General features: G+C 36.7%; 1 protein-coding gene across 1 annotated transcript in view; it reads left to right on the top strand.

The window, feature by feature from the left end:
• The window catches only part of WNK3 (WNK lysine deficient protein kinase 3), a 158617-nt gene that overhangs the window by 65595 nt on the left and 71776 nt on the right, over positions 1–21246 (top strand). Inside the window, exons 9-10 of the mRNA XM_044380160.3 lie at positions 1119–1312; positions 1409–1558. Coding sequence (XP_044236095.1) covers positions 1119–1312; positions 1409–1558 — 344 coding nt within the window. The remainder of the gene's footprint in view (positions 1–1118; positions 1313–1408; positions 1559–21246) is intronic.

The following is a 21246-nucleotide window of genomic DNA, read 5'->3' as shown; positions in this document are numbered from 1 at the left end:
ACTTATTTCACTAAGCATTATCTCCTCCAGTGCCGTCCATGTTGTAGCAAATGTTGAGAACTCATTCTTTCTGATTGCTGAGTAATATTCCATTGTATATATGGACCACAACTTCTTAATCCAGTCATCTGTTGCAGGGCATCTCGGCTCCTTCCACGATTTAGCTATTGTGGACATTGCTGCTATGAACATTGGGGTGCATATGGCCCTTCTCTTCACTACGTCTGTATCTTTGGGGTAAACACCCAGTAGTGCAATGGCTGGATCATAGGGTAGCTCAATTTTTAACTTTTTAAGGGACCTCCACACGGTTTTCCAGAGTGGCTGTACCAACTTGCATTCCCACCAACAATGTAGGAGGGATCCCCTTTCTCCACATCCTCTCCAACAATTGTTGTTTCTTGCCTTGTCTATTTTTGCCATTCTAACTGGCGTAAGTGGACCACAACTTCTTAATCCAGTCATCTGTTGAAGGGCATCTCGGAATTATCATAGTTCTTATTTTTCTGCTATGGTGCATTCTCTTCTCTAGAAGGACACAGCATTTTCATAGTAATAACTAATTGTTCTATAAAGATAGTATTATTTTCTAGCCAGGTTCTAGGAGAATGAGAATATGACACTTAGATTTTACTGAAATCCTAATGGCAAGTATAGATTAGTTGGGTAGGGGAGAAGCAATCACCCAAAGGTGTGGAATGGAGGGTGGGACACAGGGCTCTAAATATTGTGCTTCTCACAACCCTTTCACTTAGATTTCCTTATTTTAGTCATCTCTCTTGACTTTAACCAGTTCTGGAAGTAACTGGTATTGCCAGTTCCTTTGCCTTATGAGTATTTTTCAGTATAAATGATAATGGCCAGCAAAAAGAGTTGATTTTTATGTGATTCTTTGTTTTTAGATTTGCTTTATTAAGAAAATTTTAGTTATACCACAGTGTCAGCATGGAGAGTTTACATAATGGTTTTTGGTTAACTGTGTAATGTACATGTTTTATTTCAAGTTGTCTCAGGTTGTCAGAGTAAAAAAAAAAAAAGAAAACACTTACTTTCTATGCCATTTGGACCTTATGTTTCAAGTTTTTCCTTCTACCTGTTGCTTATTTTCTTTGTCATAGGTGACAATTTGTCTGAGGCAGGAGTTGGATCTGCTATACACTCAGATACTTCAAGTCAGCCCAGTATAGCCTATTCCTCAGACCAGATGATGGGCTCTCAAGTGGTTTCCAACATTCCACAGGCTGAAATAAATGTTCCAGGGATGATTTATCCATCCCAGCAGCTAGTAGGACATTACCAGCAGATTTCAGGGGTGAGGTGAACTGTTATATTTTTAAATATATAATCCATATATTTACTGTAAATGGGAGAGATTATCTTTAATATATTTTTTTCTTATTTTTAACAGTTGCAACAGCAGCCAAAGCTGACTCAGCCCCACGTTTTGCCTTTGGTTCAAGGTCAGTCCACTGTTTTGCCTGTACATGTCCTTGGACCTCCGGTTGTCTCACAACCCCAGGTTTCCCCATTAACTGTCCAGAAAGTCTCACAGATAAAGGTAAGATATATTTTAGAGGCTCTGTATTCAGTTAAACATATTGAACATTGCCTACATTTTCTGAACAGGCAAAGGCTGTCTCTCATAAATTCATTATAGTTTATATAAAACTCACTGAAAGCCGAAAGTTGTTTATGCTTTCCTTCACCTAAGATGTTCTTGACGATGTGCCTAACGTTGTGAAACTAGAATCTTGAGACACTGCCTGTATAAATGGAAAAGAAAGTGAGAAGTCCATATATGGATAAACAAATTTATTTAGGACTCAGATCTCTTGTTCTTGGTGTGATGATGGTTTGTTCTTTGTATTAAACTTTTCTAGCCTCGTGTGAATGTGGAGGGATTTCTTTCTTTTTTCCCAGATTTTATTTATTTATTTGAGAGAGAGAGAGCATACAAGCGGGGGGTGGGGGGGGGTGGGGGGCGGGGTAGAGGGATAGAGAGAAGCAGACTTCCTGATGAGCACGGAGCCTGACATGGGGCTCAATCCCAGGACCCGGAGATCATGACCTGAGCTGAAGGCAGATGCTTAACTGACTGAGCCACCCAGGCACCCCTGGAGGGATTTCTTTTGTAGTTAATTAGAAATAATATATTATAAACTTATAATTTTTAGCACTTTCATCTAAATTTATGGAGGTTCCTCAAGATGTTAAAAATAAAGCTACCCTACGACCCAGCAGTTGCACTACTAGGTATTTACCCCAAAGATACAGATGTATTGAAAAGAAGGGGCACATGCACCCCAATGTTCATAGCAGCAATGTCCACAATAGCCAAACTGTGGAAGGAGCTGAGATGCCCTTCAACAGATGAATGGATAAAGAAGATGTGGTCCATATATACAATGGAATATTACTCAGCCATCAGAAAGGATGATACCCACTATTTGTACTGACATGGATGGAACTGGAGGGGATTATGCTAAGTGAAATAAGTCAAGCAGAGAAAGACAATTATAGGGTTTCACTCATATGTGGAACATAAGGAATAGCATGGAGGACCATAGGGGAAGGGAGGGAAAACTGAAGGGGGAGAAATCAGAGGGAGAAATCAGAGGGGGAGATGAACCATGAGAAACTCTGGACTCCGGGAAATAAACTGAGGGTTTCAGAGGGGAGGGGGGTGGGGAGATGGGGTAGCCAGGTGATGGGTGTTGAGGAAGGCACGTGTTGTGATGAGCACTGGGTGTTATATGCAACTAATGAATCATTGAACACTATATCAAAAACTGATGATATACTATATGTTGGCTAACTGAACATAATAATAAAAAATATTAATGAAAATTTCTTTTGGCTTTTTAAAAACATTCTTGCATTTTTGAAAAATTTAAATTCTAGTTTAGTTAACATACAGCATTCTATTAGTTTCAAGTGTAGTGAAGGTGTAGTGATTCAACAATTCTATACATTACTCAGTGTTCATCATAAGTGCACTCTTAATCCCAATCAACTGTTTCACCCATCCCCCCCACCTCCCTTCTGGTAACCATTGGTTTGTTCTCTATAGTTAAGAGTCTGTTTTTTGGCTTGTCTCTTTTGTTTGTTTGTTTTTGTTTCTTAAATTCCACATATGAGTGAAGTCATGGTATTTGTCTTCCTCTGACTGACTTATTTCACCTAGTATTATACCCTCTAGATCCCTCTATGTTGTTGCAAATGGCAAGATTTCATTCTTTTTTTATGGCCAAATAATATTCCATTATATATATACTACATATATATATATATATATATATGTATGTATATATGTATATTATATATATATAATATTCCATTACATATATACTACATATATATATATGTATGTATATATATATATTATATATTCCATTATATATATATATTCCATTATTCCAATAATATTCTATTATATATATACTACATATATATATATGTATGTATATATATATTATATATATATTATATATATATAATATTCCATTATATATATACTACATATATATATATGCACTATATATATATATATATACCACACACACACACATACACACATATATATACACACACACACCACATATACACCAAATACACTATATGTATACCACATATATTATATATATTATATATTATATACATATATTTTATATATAAATATACATATATATATACACACACTATATATATATACACACACACACCACATCTTTATCCATTCATCTATCAGTGGACACTTGGGTTACTTCCATAATTTGGCTATTGTAATTAGTGCTGCTATAAACATCAGGGTGCATATATCTTTTTGAATTAGTGGTTTTGTGTTCTTTGGGGCAAGCACCCGGTAATGGAAGTGGATGTACCAGTTTGCATCCCCACTAGGGGATTCCCAAGATGGTTCCTCTTTTTCCATGTCCTTGCCAATACCTGTTTCTTGTGTTTTTGGTTTTAGCCATTCTGACTGGTGTGAGGTGATACTTCATTGTGGTTTTGATTTGCATTTCCCTAATGATGAGTGATGTTGAGCATCTTTTCATGTGTCTGTTGGCTATCTGGATGTCTTCTTTAGAGAAATGTCAGTTCATGTCTTCTGCCCATTTTTAATAGGATTATTTGTGTGTTTTGGTGTTGAATTATATAACTTATTTATATATTTTGGATACTGACTCTTTACTGGATCTTGGTTTTTTTTGATTCATGTTTATTTCTATAGGAGAAATAAATGTTTTCGTCTTCTTGACTCTCAAAGTCAGCATTATTCATTTCCGACAAGGAATAAACAGGCTTTATGAGAGTTCGTATATTAAGACTACATTCTGGTTCTCAGGGTTATGAGGTCTGGACACAGGCTTCACCTTTTCTTTGCCATCACTGCATTTTCTTTTCTCAACCTCACCCTCCCCTGTGTGTGCCTTATTTCTTTGGGAATGAGATGGTCTGAACATTCTCTGTATATGATTCAGTTAGCAGCTGGCACATCTGTTTCTTTTATATAGTAAGTCACGGCTCATCAACAATTTTTAATGACTGCCATTTCTGTGGATTTAGGATAAAATAAAATATGGTTCTTATCTTTAAGGGGTTCACAGTCTTCTAGGGGAGGGGCATACACATAACTTGACAAATGTCAGATACATTTAAAATCAGCTGGGGTAAATTTAATCCTATGAAGTTGACAGTAGCCTGATATTTGGCTATTTTTTGTAGGTAACATGGTACATATTCATAATTGAGCTCTTGTTGTGGTTTGATTTGTCGTTTTCTAAGATTTTAATGCAAAGTGTATTGAATGGACGCTTAAATTAACTTAGGTTCAACCATGTAAGTATGCAGATATGTGTATTTTAAAATGTGTTTCTAAAATTTTTTAAAGTTTTAAAAATTATGAGCGTTATTTACCTATTTAAAAATAAAGCCTGTGAAGATATAAGACAGTGAAAATCACCTGTTATTCCTCCAGCTAGAGACAACTTATTGTTTACATTTGTGGGTAGAGCCTCTAGATTTGTCTTTTTTTCCCCCAATATATACTTATATAATTTTGATTATATATACATCTGTATATCACATACAAGCTGTTTTTTAGACTTTTTCACCACATATAGAAGCCACATAAGGAAGCACTTTGACCATTGGTGTCTCTTTATGAATGTGGTAGTTCAAGTTGTAGTAATTATTGCAGCCGACTGATATTTATTCAGCCAACTCTTTGTTCTCCTTTTTAGAGAGCTTCTGTGTTCATTTTAGCTATGATATTGAAATCCTTTTGAACTTTTTCTTGGAACTTCCAGTTCCAGTCTGGTGTGTGAAAGTGTTAGATTCAGTTACTCTGAATCTCTGTCAGGGTTTGAATGAGTTATGTGGCAAGTGCAATAAATGAGAAGCCATGAGCAGTATATTATTAGGACTGGTCTCAATTCCTCAATTTATTCAACTAGCATTTACTCATGGTATTAAGGATTTTTGTAGTATTAAAACTATACCCAGCACCTTTTTGATAACTTGCTGAAACTTTTAGGACATAGCATTATTTACAATAGCACCAAAAATCATACGTTATCTTGGAATTAACTTAACCAGAGATGTAAAGGATCTATATTCTAGAAACTACAAATCACTCTTGAAAGACATTGAAGAAGACACAGAAAGATGGAAAAATATTCCATGCTCATGGATCGGAAGAATTAACATAGTTAAAATGTCCATGCTACCCAGAGTAATCTACACTTTCAGTACTATCCCAATCAAAATACCAATGACATTTTTCACAGAACTGGAACAAATAGCCCTTAAATTTGTGTGGAACCAGAAAAGGCCCCGAATCGCCAAGGAACTGTTGAAAAGGAAAAACAAAGCTGGGGGCATCTCAATGCTGGATTTCGAGCTGTACTACAAAGCTGTGATCACAAAGACAGCATGGTACTGGCACAAAAACGGACACATAGACCAATGGAACAGAATAGAGAACCCAGAAATGGACCCTCGGCTCTTTGGGCAACTGATCTTTCACAAAGCAGGAAAAAACATCCAGTGGAAAAAAGACAGTCTCTTCAATAAATGGTGCTGGGAAAATTGGACAGCTACATGCAAAAGAATGAAACTTGACCATTATCTCACACCATACACAAAGATAAACTCCAAATGGATGAAAGACCTCGATGTGAGACAGGAATCCATCAAAATTCTAGAGGAGAGCATAGGCAGCAACCTCTACGACATTGGCCAAAGCAACCCTTCTCGTGACACATCTCCAAAGGCAAGAGAAACAAGAGATAAAATGAACTTGTGGGACTTCATCAAGATTAAAAGCTTCTGCACAGCCAAGGAAACAGCCAAAAAAAATTAGAGGCAGCCACGGGATGGGAGAATATATTTGCAAATGATGCTACAGATAAAAGACTGGTATCCAAGATCTACAAAGAACTTCTCAAACTCAATACACAAGAAACAAATAATCAAATCAAAAAATGGGCAGAAGATAGGAACAGACACTTTTCCAATGAAGACATACAAATGGCTAACAGACACATGAAAAAATGTTCAAAATCACTAGCCATCAGGGAAATTCAAATCAAAACCACACTAAGATACCACCTTACGCCAGTTAGAATGGCAACAATTGACAAGGCAAGAAAAAACAAATGTTGGAGAGGATGTGGAGAAAGGGGATCCCTCCTACATTGTTGGTGGGAATGCAAGTTGGTACAGCCACTCTGGACACCAGTGTGGAGGTCCCTTAAAAAGTTAAAAATTGAGCTACCCTATGATCCAGCCATTGCACTACTGGGTATTTTCCCCAAAGATACAGACGTAGTGAAGAGAAGGGCCATATGCACCCCAATGTTCATAGCAGCTTTGTCCACAATAGCCTAATCATGGAAGGATCCAAGATGCCCTTCAACAGATGACTGGAATAAGAAGTTGTGGTCCATATATACAATGGAATATTACTCAGCTATCAGAAAGAACGAATTCTCAACATTTGCTGCAACATGGACAGCACTGGAGGAGATAATGCTAAGTGAAATAAGTCAAGCAGAGAAAGACAACTATCATATGATTTCTCTCATCTATGGAACATAAGAACTAGAAAGATAGGTAGGAGAAGAAAGGGATAAAGAAAGGGGGTAATCAGAAGGGGGAATGAAGCATGAGAGACTGTGGACTCTGAGAAACAAACTGAGGGCTTCAGAGGGGAGGGGGGTGGGGGAATGGGATAGGCTGGTGATGGGTGGTGGGGAGGGCACGTATTGCATGGTGCACTGGGTGTTATATGCAACTAATGAATCATCGAGCCTTACATCGGAAACCGGGGATGTACTGTATGGTGACTAACATGATATAATAAAAAATCATTAAAAAAATTTTTTTTAAAAAGGACATAGCATTATTTTATCTGATATTCTGTCTGGGACAGGCCCATTAAAATAGGCATGGTATATGCATTTATAATTTGAGTATTCCTTGCACCCGAACCAGGAACTGCAGCTGACCATTGGAGCAGATGGACAAACTTCAGCCTAACCTATGACTTTAGACTTGTCAGCTATTGAAGTTCCACAACCAGTCTTTTCTGCAGTTTCTCCTCAGATATTGCCTGTTTCACAAATGACTTCTGAGCATCTAACAGTTGGTCTTCAACTTGAGCCCGGCCCTAGAAATGGAAAGCAGGCATTAATCAAATCACCAGATGCTAATCAGACTTCTAGTTTCTTACTGGTTAATTGTCCTCAAGCTTTGTCAAGTCATTCTGCCCAATATGTGAGCAGCGCACAGAATGTTGCTGGTACAGCTCAGTTCCCTTCTAATTCCACTGGGGGGCATAAGGGGGCCAATCAGCCTTCACAAAAGATATATTCAGTACCCCATCTGTATCCAGTAGTACATCAGGAATCTATAGCTCTAGGTTCTTTAGCACCAGAGAGCCAGACTGTGCATTTGAAGAAACCTTGTTTCCAAGCCTCTATACTGCAGCAGCCATTAATTTTACAACCTAAGATTATGGTATTACTACAAAAAAAATTGTTCAGCAGGATTGTATTCTGTGGGTGTCTGAAGCTCATTCAAGTGAGCAGCAGCCAAAGGGTGGTATTGAAAGTGTGATTCAGTTCCTGGAATAGCCATCTTATTCTGTTCAACACGCTTATCCAGACCACCTGCAGAACTGCCATCCTTCCCATTGAAGGCTCCTAGGTAGCTGCCATAGCCCCAAGGACCAAGCTTCTTACCCATCAAAGCTAACTTACCCAGTCCAGGCTCCAGCACAGCCTGTTTATTCACTGCCAGCCCCAGAGTATCCTCTTTACACTGTGCAACCACCAAGATCATAGTCAACCCATTCTATGCAGACTTCTTACCCAGTCCCACCTGTAGTACAGCCCTCTTTTTTGGCCCCAGGGCAAGGGTAGCCTGCTTTTCCAGTACAATCTCGGGTTTCATCACCTTTTCCAGACCAGCCAGTATATCAGATCCAAGGACCTTACTCTGTACAATCTATAGAACAGTTTGCTTACCAGATACTGCCTCTTGAGCTTGCCCATTATTCAGCACAAACTGTTTACATCATCCAGACAACTGAACTTCATAACCCAGTAAGTATATACAGTAAACCCTCCTGATAACAAGCATGTACATATTACAAACTCTGCCGATCAGAAGTTACACCCTGTACCACCTTATGTAGCACAGACTGCTGACCAACAAAGCCTATTTAACACAACCCTGAGGTTGTAGTTCTTCGAAGTTGGAGCAAAAGCCATTTTTAATATCACCCTTAGATATACAAACACATTCTGTGGAGCCTTTATTTAATGTCCAGCACTCAGCAGCTCCATCACAAGCAGATGTCCATTTTAGACACCAGCAGCTAGAAGCCCAGACAATTAGCATTACATCTCAAAGGGCCATGGAAGGACAGCTTCAACACCCTGCGCAGATGTCCCTCATTCAATAGGCTTCCTCACAGACCCAGATCCAGCCCCCACACTTTTCTACACAACTTTTGCAATCACATCTAACATCAAGCCAGGTTTCTCATTCAGCTTTCATTCAGCAATCAGCAGATGACTCATTCATCTTATAGACAAGCACAGAAAAGCCATCAGTTTTCTATTCAAGAATGTCCCATAAATCAGCAGCAGTCTTTGGGTAGCCACCATGCTGCTTTCCAGAAGCAGTTACCTCCTTCCCAGGCACCTAACCAGGTTCAGCCATTACCAGGTATGTCAAAGTCCATTATAAACGTGGTACAAATTATACCTTTGCGAGAACAGTTGCAACTGGTGGCAATGGAACAACAATATGTAATACAGCCTCAAGTGCCTCAGGCATTAACAGCAGTCAGACTTTCCCCCTGAAGAAAACCCTAGCACAGGACCAGCCAACATGCATTCAGCAGCAGTCTGTTCAGCCACAATGGCAGCCATCTTCTGGCTCAACACTTGTTTTTGGGTCAGCAGAAACAATTACAACAGCAGACCCTCTGTCAAAGCTCTGGGATAGCTCTTTCAAATCAGCTGTCTTCTTCTGTTCATCTGTCAACACTTAGTATTCTGGTTCAGGCTTCCACTGTCTTTCAGAGCATTTCTATGTCACAGACACAACAGCATTTGCAAAGCCAAGAGATTCCAAAGGTAAAGCCTCCTGGGGGAAAAATATAGACGATTTTGATTTTTCTGTAATGTTCAAGGGTCAGGGAGATAGTGAGCTAGGTAGAAATGGCATTGGACATGGAGGCATAGTCCCTGTTCCTGAGTCTTTTCCTTATACAGTCTTGACTCAAGTCTCTTTGGAGTTTCTTCATCTGTAAAGTTGGAGGGGTTAAACCAGATGATGGTTTTTGATAACAAAAAAATATTTGAGCACCTACCTGGGATATATCAGTGAATAAAACACAAAACTCCCTTCTGTCATTGACTTTTGTTTCTTAATGGGGGGAGACTGTCAATAACCTTAACAGAAAGTAAATTTATGGTATGGTCCCAGGAGATGGGGGGTAAATGTGGAGCAGGGTAAGGAGGAAAGGTGGGTTGTAATTTTAAATAAGGTGGTGATCAGGGTAGGCCTCATTGAAAAGAACACTCAAGCGAACATTTGAAGGAGGTGAGGCAGCCCACAGAGCACATTTCTGGCAGAGGGAATAACCAGTGCAAAGTCCCCGAGGAAGGAGAGTGTCTGGCATGTTTGAAGAACAGCAAGGAGGCCAGTGTAGCTGTTAGTCGTAAAATGTTAGGAGCCTGTGATTGTCTTTTTCTACATTAATAATAAAGCATTTGCTTTTATGAGATGATAATAATGAACTCTTAAGTGATTCCTAGGTGCCAAATACTGTCTTAATGGTTTTATATGTACTATCCTCATAACAACTGTATGAATAGTAGCTATCATTACCCCTGTTTTACAGGTAAGGAAGCTGAGGTTCAGACAGGTTACAGGAGGGTCAGGATTTGAACCCAGACTACCTGGCTGCGGAGGCTGTTCCCTCAATCATTACACTATCCAGCCTCTTTGTAAGATAGCATCCTCCCTGCCAGAATTGGAGAAAAAGGGCATGACTTCGTTGAGATTTAGTTAACTCAGGATTGATTGAATTAATTATACGAAGGAATTAACAATCCAGTTTATTCTTTTTTTTCTCTTATTCTGCTTTAGATAACTCTAAAGACTCTGAATTGATTGAGTTTGGCTAACAAAATGCTTTGAAGTCCTTAGATAAAAGGTGCGCTGTAGTGTAAGAGTTTTCTAGTGGTGATATATTACTTTTCCAAAAGCTATTATCTCAAGTACTGTGTGTTTTATAAAATTCTGTCTTCATCTGGGCATAAATTATAATGAATTCCAGTTTGTGCAAACTGACTCCTAACAGGGATGATCAAGGGTTAATAAAGATCTTTGCAGTTGAAGTTTCTTCAGACAAAGCATGCTATTCTGGGATTTATTTCTTTAGGATAAAGTGCTTCACAAAGTATTTTGGGTTGGGATATTAATTTCTGTGGGCATGTGCTGTATGCTTTCCTTACCTAATTAAAAAAATTTCCCCAAAATTTATTAAGAAAAATTTCAGAGGTATGGAAGAGTTGAAAAATTGTAAACACCCATATACCTACCAACTAGAATCTGAAGTTAACTTTTGCTGTATTTGTTCAATCACATATCCATCCCTTTATTCATTAATCGATCCATCTAATTTTTCTGGCACATCTCAAAATTAAAGTAGTTGACATAAATAGTTTCATAAATAGTTCAGCATTCATATCGTTGGCTAGAATTCAGTATTTATTTTTTTTGGTTTAAATTTATATGTAGTAAAATGCACAGATTATAGTTCAGTGAGAATTGACAGATACTTACACTTGTGTTACCCAAGCCATTATCAAAATATAGACTAGGTGTTGGCAAACATTTTCTGTAAAGATCTAGGTAGTAACTATTTTAGGCTTTGTGGGCTATATAGTCTCTGTTGCAGCCACTCAGTTTTGCTATTACATGAAAATGGCCATAGGCAATATGGAAAAAAATAGACATGGCTGTGTTCCAGTACAACTTTATTCACAAAAATAGGTGGTGCACCAGCTTCGGCCTGCAGGCTGTAGCTTGCCCACCCGATACAGAATACTGCCATTACTGTGGAAAGTTCCCTGTGCCCTTGCCCAGTCAGTAGCCCCCACATCCCACCAGAGTCGACCACTCTTGAGTTTTTTCACCTGAATTAGTTTATCCTGTTCTAGACCTTCATATAATTGGAATCATACAATGTGTACTCTTATATAAGGCTTTTTTCACTCAGTATGTTTTTGAGGTTGATCTGTGTTGTGTGTATCAGTTTCTTTTTACTGCAGAGCAATAGTCTATTGTATGAATATACCAAATCTGTGTTTCCATTTTACTATTCATGAATACCTGAGTGGTTTCTAGTTTTGGTTTATTAGGAATGAAACTGCTATGAATATTCTTGTGTAAGTCTTTTTGTTAACATATGTTTTTATTTCTCCTGGTTAATACCTAGGAGTAGAATCACTAGGCCTTGGGATAGGTATTTGTTTACTTTTTAAGAAATTGCCAGTTTTCCAGATTGGTTGCATTAATTTGCACTAACACCAGCAATATATGAGAGTGCCACACCCTTGCCAACACTAATTTTAGCTATTCTGGTGGGTGTGTAGTGGTATCTTGTGGTTTTAATTTGCATTTCCCTGATGACTGTGTTGTTGAGCATCTTTTCATGTATTTATTGGTCTTTGTGTATTTTTCTTTGTGAAGTGTCTGTTCAAGGCATTTGCCCATTTTATTTTGCCTGTTGTAGTTTGCCTTGCCATTTTTGACTTGTTAGGAGTTCTTACATATGCTGGGTAATACTAGTCCTTTAGCAAATACATGTTCTATAGATATTTCCTCCAATCTGTGGATTGCCCATTAATTTTTGTAATGACCTGATTTGATGAAACAAAGTATTTAATCTTGATGAAGTCTAATTCATCAAAAATTTTTTTCTTTTTTTAAAAAGAAAGATTTTATTTATTTATTTGACTGAGAGAGAGATAGCCAGCGAGAGAGGGAACAGAAGCAGGGGGTATGGGAGAGGAAGAGGCAGGCTCCCAGGGGAGGAGCCTGATGTGGGGCTCAATCCCAGAACGCTGGGATCACGCCCTGAGCCACCCAGGCGCCCGTAATTCATGAAAATTTTCTGTTGTGGTTATTGTTTCTGTGGCCTCAGAAACCTTTGCTTGTACCGAAGTTACAAAAATACTCTCCTCTTTTATGGTTTTAAGTTTTATGTTCAGGTCTATGGCCTATCTTAAATTAATTTTTATGAGTGGTGTGAAGTAGGAGGTCACAGTTCTTTTTTCCTCCCATATGAATATCCATTATTTAAGCTTCATTTGTTGAAAAGATTTCCTTTTCCCATTGGATTTATAATATATCTTGAAGTTACGTAGTACAAGTCTTTCTACTTTGTTTTGCTTTTTCAAGATTTCTTTGGATATTCTAAGTCCTTTGCATTTCCGGGCCTCAACCTCTAGTACAGTGTTAAATAGCAAAGAAGATACTAGACATTTTGCCTTGTTCCTGATGTAAGGGATAAAGTACTCAATATTTCACCATTATGTATGCTGTTAGCTGTAGGATTTTCTAGATGGCCTTTATCAGATGAAGGATTTCCCTTTATTCCCAATTTACTAAACATATTTTATCTTGAGTGGATGTTGAATTTTGTCAAATGCTTTTTCTGTGTCTGGTAATATGATGACATATGACTAATATGACTAAATTTACATATACCGTTTTACTCTTTTTTCACTTTACCCCTCTGTTTTTTTATTCCTCATGGCCAGCCTTCTTTGGGTAAAAAAATTTTTTTAGAATCCAGTTTTAATTTTTCTCTTGTCTTTTTAGCTAAATATTCTTTCTGTGTTTTAACAATTTCTATTAATTTTATTTATCCAGGCATTTTTTATTCAGATATAATTCATACACCGTAAAATTTACCCTTTTAAAGTGTACAATTCAATGATTTTGAGTATATTCACAAGGTTGTGTAACCCTCACCCCTAATTCCAGAACATTTTTATCACCCTAAGAAGAAACTCCATATCTATTAGCAGTCATTCTTTATTCTCTACTCCACCTTCCCCTGCCCCTGCCATTCACGTATCTACTTTTATTTAGTTGCTTATTCTAGGCATTTCACATAAATAGAATCATATAATATATGTCCTTGTGTGTCTGGCTTCTTTCACTTATGGTAATGTTTTCAGGGTTCATCCATGGGGTAGCATGCATCAGTACTTCATTCCTTCTTCTAACCAAATAATATTCCATTGTATAGATATATTTTGTTTATGCATTTATCAGTTGATAGACATTTGGGTTGTTTCCACTTTTTTTTTTTTAAAGATTTTATTTATTTATTCGACAGAGATAGAGACAGCCAGCGAGAGAGGGAACACAAGCAGGGGGAGTGGGAGAGAAAGAAGCAGGCTCATAGCAGAGGAGCCTGATGTGGGGCTCGATCCCAGAACGCCGGGATCACGCCCTGAGCTGAAGGCAGACGCTTAACTGCTGTGCCACCCAGGCGCCCCTGTTTCCACTTTTTTATTGTAGTAAATAATGCTGCTGTGAACACTTGTATATAAGTTATTGTATGAACGTTCATTTTTCTGGTTAGATACCCAGGAGTGTAATTGCTGGGTCATATGGTAACTCCATGTTTAACTTTTTGAGAAACTGCCAAATTTTCCAAGACAGCTGTACGGTTTTACATTCCTACCAGCAAGGTATAAGGATTTTAATTTCTTCACATCCTTACCAACACTTGTTACTTGTCTTTTTGATTGTAGCATCCTAACGGGTGTGAAGTGGTATTCCATTGTGGTTTTCATTTGCATTTCCCTAAAGGCTAATGGTGTTGAGAATCTTTTCCTATGCTTGTAGACCCTTTGTATATCTTTCTTTTTCTTCTTAGGAGAAATATCTATTCAAATCCTTTGCTCATTTTTAATTAAGTTTTTTGTCTTTTCATTGTGAGTTGTAAGTGTTCTTCAGATATATTCTGGATGCTACACCCTTATCAGATTTGTGATTTGCCAATATTTTCTCCCATCAAGTGCATTGTCTTTTCACTCTTTTGGTAGTGTCCTTTGCAGGTTTAAATTTTTCAATTTGATAAAGTCCAGTTTATCTGTTTTCTTTAGTTGCTTTGTGGTTTTGATGTTATATCTAAGAATCTATTGCCAACTCCAAGATTATGTAGACTTTGTCCTATGTTTGTCTTCTAAAAGTTTTAACTCTTAAATTTAGGTCTTTGATACATTTTGAGTTAATTTTTGTATATAGTTTGAGGTATGGGTCCAATTTTATTTTTTTATGTGGATAGTTAAATTTCTTAGCCCGTTTGTTGAAAAGACTATTCTTTCCCTATTGACTTGTCACACTTGTTGAAAATCAGTTGACCATAAAAGTATGATCCCTCCAACTTTGTTTTCTTTCTTCAGGACTATTTTGGCTCTTCTGGATCCCATGCATATAATTTTAGAATCAGCTTATTAATAAAGCTTAGTAAAAATTGTGTTGACTCTGAATGTTGCCTTCAGTATTTTTGTCTTTTAATAATAGTAAGTCTTCCAATCCATGAATATGGGGTGTCTTTTCATTAAATTAAGCGTTCTTTAATTTCTTTCAGCAACATTTTGTACTTTTCTGCATACATGTATTACATTTCCTTGTTAAGTTTATTCCTAAGCATTCTTTTTTTGTGTTGTTATAAATGGAATTTTCTTAATTTCCTTTTTGGATTATTCATTGCTAACGTATAGAAATAAAACTGATTTTTGTGTGTTGCTCTTATACCCTAACTTTGCTTAATGAGTTTATTAACTAGTAGTTTTTCTGTGTGTGAATTTTTCAGGATTTTCTGTATACGAGATCATGTCATCTAGGAATAGAGATAGTCATAATTTTTCCTTTCTAATTTGGATGCCCTTTATTTCTTTTTCTTCCTAATTGCTCTTTCTAGAACTTCCAGTGCCTTGTTGAACAGAAGTAGTGAAAGAGGACATCCTTATATGGTTCCTGATCTTACTGGGAAAGCTTTGAGTCTTTCACCATTAAGTATGATGTTAGCTATGGATCTTTCCATTTTTAAACAACTTTTCAGGTATAATTTATGAACAATAAACTGCATATATTTTTATAGCACACAATTCAGCGGCTTGACAAATATATGCCACAGTCAAGATATAGAATATTTTCCAAACCCCCAAAAGTTTCTTATGTCCCTTTTCAGTGTTTTCTGTGGTTGCTCAGGGATTTTATTTTACATTCTTAATTCTTCAGTTTCTACATGGCTTTAATATTTTATTTAATATTGTGTTATATAAAATATAAGAACCATGTAACCTTTTAGTCCCTCTAGGCTTTAAGCTATAATTGTTTTATATGTATATATAAATATATATATATGTATATACACATCATCTACATATATCATAATCCACACAGTGTAATCTTATAATCTTATAATTTTTGCTTTATATAAACAGTAACATTTTTCAAGAAATTAAGAGAACAAATTTAAATTTTGATGAGGTCCCATTTTTCAATTTCTTTGGTATTGATTATGTCTTTGATGTGAAATCTAACTCTTTGCCTAGCCTTAGATCCTGCAGGTTTTCTCTTATTTTTTAATTTATGGTTTTCACTTATGGTCTAGGTGATCTATGTTATTTTCTTAATTTTTGTATAACGTGTGAGGTTAAGATTCAGGGTTTTTCTTTTTCTTTCTTTTTTTCTACCTGTAGGTGTTCAGTTGCTCTAGTATCATTTGTTGAAAAGACTATCCTTTTTTCCATTCAATTCCTTTTTATGCCTTTGTCAAAAATCAGTTGGGAATATTTGTGTGGGTCTTTTTTTTTTTTTTAAAGATTCCCAGGACACTGGGATCATGACTTGAGCTGAAGGCAGACTCTTAACCTACTGAGCCACCCAGGCACCCTTGTGTGGGTCTTTTTCTGGCTTTTCTATTATGTTTAATTCATTTAGGTCTCTATCTCTCTGTTAATTATGTGGCTCTTGATTATTGTAGTTATATAGAAAGACTTAACATTGAGTGGTGATTTCTCCCACTGTCTTCTTTTTTTAATTCTTTATTTAAATTCAGTGTAGTTCTTTTTTAAAGATTGTATTTAGTCATTGTAGGATGTCTGACTTTCCCTATAAATTTTAGAATAATCTTGTCTATATCTACAGCAAATCTTGCCAGGATTTTGATAGTAATTGCATTAATCTTTTATGTAAATGTGGGGAGAATTGACATCTTTAGTTTATTGAGTCTCCCAGTATATGAATGCAGTGTCTCTCCATGTATTTAAGTCTTCTTTGATTGCTTTCATTAGCATTTTATGATTTTCAGTGTACACATCCTGAACATTTTTGTTAAATTTAAGTATTTAATTTTCTTTGGAGAGATAATAAATGGTATTGCTTTTTATTTGTTTCCACATATTCATTATTAGTACATAGAGATGCAGTTGGTGTGTGTGTGCATGTGTCTTGTGTCCTATGACCTTGCTGAGCTTAATTAGTTTTAGGAGAATGTTTTGGGTAGAATCCTTGGGATTTTTTTTATGTAGACAATCATGTAATCTCCAAAATGGAGACAGTTTAATCTCTTTCTACTCTATATGCCATTTAGTTCTTATTTTCCTTTTATTGTCCTGGTTAGAATTTCAAATATTATGTTGAATAATAAGAGTGGTGAGAATGAGCATCCTTACCTTGTTCCCCAAGCTTAGAGGAAAACATTAAGTCTTTCACCATTATGAATGATGTAAGCTATAGAGTTTTCATACATGCTGTTTGTCAAGTTGAGGTAGTGGCTAGTGGCTATTCCTGACTTACTGAGAAAATTTGCCTTTTCTTTAATTAATGTAATTTTATGATTTTTTTCAACTATTGGTATTGTGGATTACATTGATTTCAAATGTTGAAACATCATTGCATCCTTGGAATAAACCCATTTGGTCATAATATGTAATTCATTGTATACATTGTTGGATTTAATTTACTAATATTTTGTTGAGGATTTTTGATTCTGAAATTCATGGGAGATATTAGTTTGACATTTTGCTATATCTTTGCTAATTTTCTGTCTAGAGATCCTATCAGTTGCTGAGAATGGGATGGAGTTTTCTTTTTTTTTTTTAAATTTTATTTATTTGAGAGAGAGAGAGCATGAGTGGGGGGGTCAGAGGAAGAGGGAGAAGCAGACTCCCTGCTGAGCAGGGAGTCTGACGTGGGGCTGGCTCGATCCCAGAACCCTGGGATCATGACCTGAGCTGAAGGCAGACGCTTAACTGACTAAGCCACACAGGCACCCTGGATGCTGAAGTTTCTAACTATAACTGTAGGTTTATATATTTCTCCTTTTAACTGAGTCATTTTTTCCCCATTTGTTTTGAAGGTCTGTTTTATGCATTCACATTTAGGATGGCTATGTCTTCTTGGTGGATTGATATATTATATCCCTCTTGGTGGATCATTATATTATATCCCTCTTCATTCCTAGTAATTTTCTTTTCTGTGAAGTATGCATTATCTGATAGGACATATCCGCTCCTCATTTCTTTTGATTAATGTTAGGATGGTATATCTTTTTTTCCTTCCTTCTACTTTCAACCTATTTATCTTGTTGTATTTAAAGTAAGTTTCTAGTAGAAAGCATCCAGCTGTTTTTTTTTATCCACTCTGACAGTGTCTCCCTTTTATTTGGTATATTTAGACAGTTACATTCAAAATAATTATTGATACCTTAGGACTTAAGTTTGCTATTTTAATATTTGCTCTTTGTTTCTTTCCCGTGTTTCTCTTTCCTCTGCTTCTTTGTTCTTGCCTTCCTGTGAGTTACTTGCAAACTTTTTTTTTTAGGATTCCTTGTTTTATTTATACTGTTTTTTAGTATATTGTGCTGTATAGTTTTCTTAGTGGTTGCTCTAGGTATTACTGTCTATATATGTAAGCTACACGTCCTGCTGGTATGGACATTTTACCACTTCAAGTCAAGTATTTTTTTCCATTTTTGTCCCCTTATCCTTCCTACTTTTAAAATATAATTGTCTCAAGTTTATGTTATAAGTTTAATGATCTAGTAGTAAAAAATTCTCCTAGTTTTCTTTTGTCTGGTATATCTTTTTTCTTTTTCATTTCTGAATATATATTTTGCTGGATGTAGAATTCATAGTTAATAATTATTTTCTTTCAGCACTTGAAAAATGTTATGCCCCCCTTTTGGTCTCTGTGTTTTTAGATGAGAAATATGCTGTCATTCAAGTTGATGTTCCCCTATCAGTAATGTGTTGTTACTTCCTAGTTGCTATTAAAATTTAATTTTTACGAGTATGATGTATCTTGGTGTGGATTTCTTTGGGTTTGTCCTCTTTGAAGTTCACTCAGCTTCATATATCTGTTTTATGTCTTTGGCCAAATTTGGGATGTTTTCAGCCATTATTCTTTAAATATAATTTTTTCTGTTCCATGTTCTTTCTTGTTTCCAGCTAAGGCTGGAAATTTTCAATCTTTTTAAAAATTATTTTTCCACAGATTTAGAGACCCTGTTCATTTCTTTCTCTTTTCTCACTCAAACTGAGTAAATTCTATTAATCTGTACTCAAGTTCACTGATTGTATTTTCTGTCCTTTCCAGCTTATTAATTAGCCTGTTCGGTTAAGTTTTTTTATTGAGGTTATTATATTTTTCAATTCTGTAATTTCTTTTTTAAAAAGATTTTTATTTATTTATTTGACAGAGAGACAGCCAGCGAGAGAGGGAACACAAGCAGGGGGAGTGGGAGAGGAAGAAACAGGCTCCCATCAGAGCAGGGAGCCCGACGTGGGGCTCGATCCCAGGACCCTGGGATCACGACCTGAGCCGAAGGTAGACACTTAATGACTGAGCCACCCAGGCGCCCCCAATTTTATAATTTCTATATAGTTCCTATAAGTTCTATTTTTCCCCTGATGTTTTTTTATTTTTTTCATTTGTTTCCAGAGAAATTGTAATTACTCACTGAGGTTCTTTTTCTGATAGCTACTCTAAAGTCCTTATAAGATAATTCCAACATCTGATGTATCTCATTATTGGTGCTAGTTGTTTCTTCCCATTTGAGTTATGATTTTTCTCTCTCTTCATATAATAAATGATTTTTTTGGTTGTATATTGGACATTTTGGTTATTATGATTGGAGACTTGGTCATAGTTAAATCTTCTAGTTTAGCAGGGACTTGCTATATTAAGTTTAGCCTGTAGGCTCTATCCTTCTCTCGAGGGCTTTAGTTCCAAAGATAATTTAGTTTCCTGAACTCTTGCAGTGCTATTCTGGACTACTTGGTCTTCTGACTCTGGTTGAGCTCTCACTGGGTGCTATGTGCAATAACGGAAAGGGCTTTTCTGGGCTGCCAAGTGTTAGATTTCAGGAGTGGTGGATGCTGGGCCAAAGGATGGAGAATATTTCCCCTGGCCTCTTTTCTGGCCACCTGATGCTGGTACCCTTCACACTTAATCTCTTCTAGTGCCCCTAGGTTATGGAGGTACTATACCTGGTCATTGTCTACTGTTGGTCGGGTGTTGAGGATTCGATATGGCTCTCTGCCACTGGATAGGAAGTGAGGACATAATGACTTGGGTTGCCTTCTGCTATTAGGTGAAGTGTTAGGAGACATCTAGCCCGGATCTTTTCCTGTTGCATGGTAGAGCACCAGGAGCTTTGTGGGTCTAGAAGGCTAGACTACCAGATTCCTTCCTCTGTTTCTTCAATCTTGTAAGAATGTTGGGGTTTTCTTCTGATTTTTAGCTGCTATAGGGCTTGCTTTCAGGTGAAAAGCCATAAAAATGGCAACTCATCCATTGTCCTTTTTTCCTACTGTCACCTTCCTACCTGTTTCTACCTGCTTTTGCTTGCTCTCTTATACCTTCAGGTAGTTGTTATTTTTACATTTGTCCAGCACTTTTTCATTGGTAACTGCTGGGGATGGAGGAAGGTACTAGAAGTAGAACCTCACATTCCTAATTTTTGTCATTGAAATATATCACTTAAGTGAGGTAACCACTATAGTCAGTCCTGTCAGTAAACCCTAGAGAGTTGATGGCAAAGGGATAGAGTGAATTTCTGATATTTGGGTTATTTTAATGCCAACGTAGAGGAAAGAGAGATCTTCAGTCTGGCCAAGTAGCAGGCTATGCTTATATTTTGTGTCTGTCTCCCCAATAAAACTGAAAAATTTTTGCGCAGAGATCTGTACACTATTCACCTCTATATTCCTAGTACCTAGCACAGTGTTTGATACAAATAGTTGCTTGTTACCTGTTTGTTGAATAAATTAATAAATAAGAATATCTGTAGATATCTCTGTCAGCTTGCCCTCAGTGGCAGAAGGATTCTTTGTTGATATTAATCATTCTTGTTGCCTCATCAGGACTTCCAAATTGATAATGACTTGTGTTTGGTGGGCAACCTAATATCTGTTCTTATTTGTCCATTTTATTTTCCCATTTAGCAATGGACTAGGGTCATATAAGAGACAGGAAGTGAATCATGAGTTCAGATGTGCCAATTGTGGTTTTGATCATTTTATCCAAATAATATGGAAAACCACTTATTCTGATATTTATCTATTGCTCATGTCAGCATTTCTTACCTCCTCTAGTGTGATGTGTTAATACTAGTGAATTAGTACTTCT

This window comes from Ursus arctos, chromosome X, assembly GCF_023065955.2.
Source record: "Ursus arctos isolate Adak ecotype North America chromosome X, UrsArc2.0, whole genome shotgun sequence".
NCBI classification, from domain to species: domain Eukaryota; kingdom Metazoa; phylum Chordata; class Mammalia; order Carnivora; family Ursidae; genus Ursus; species Ursus arctos.
This window is presented reverse-complemented; position numbering and strand designations above follow the sequence as displayed.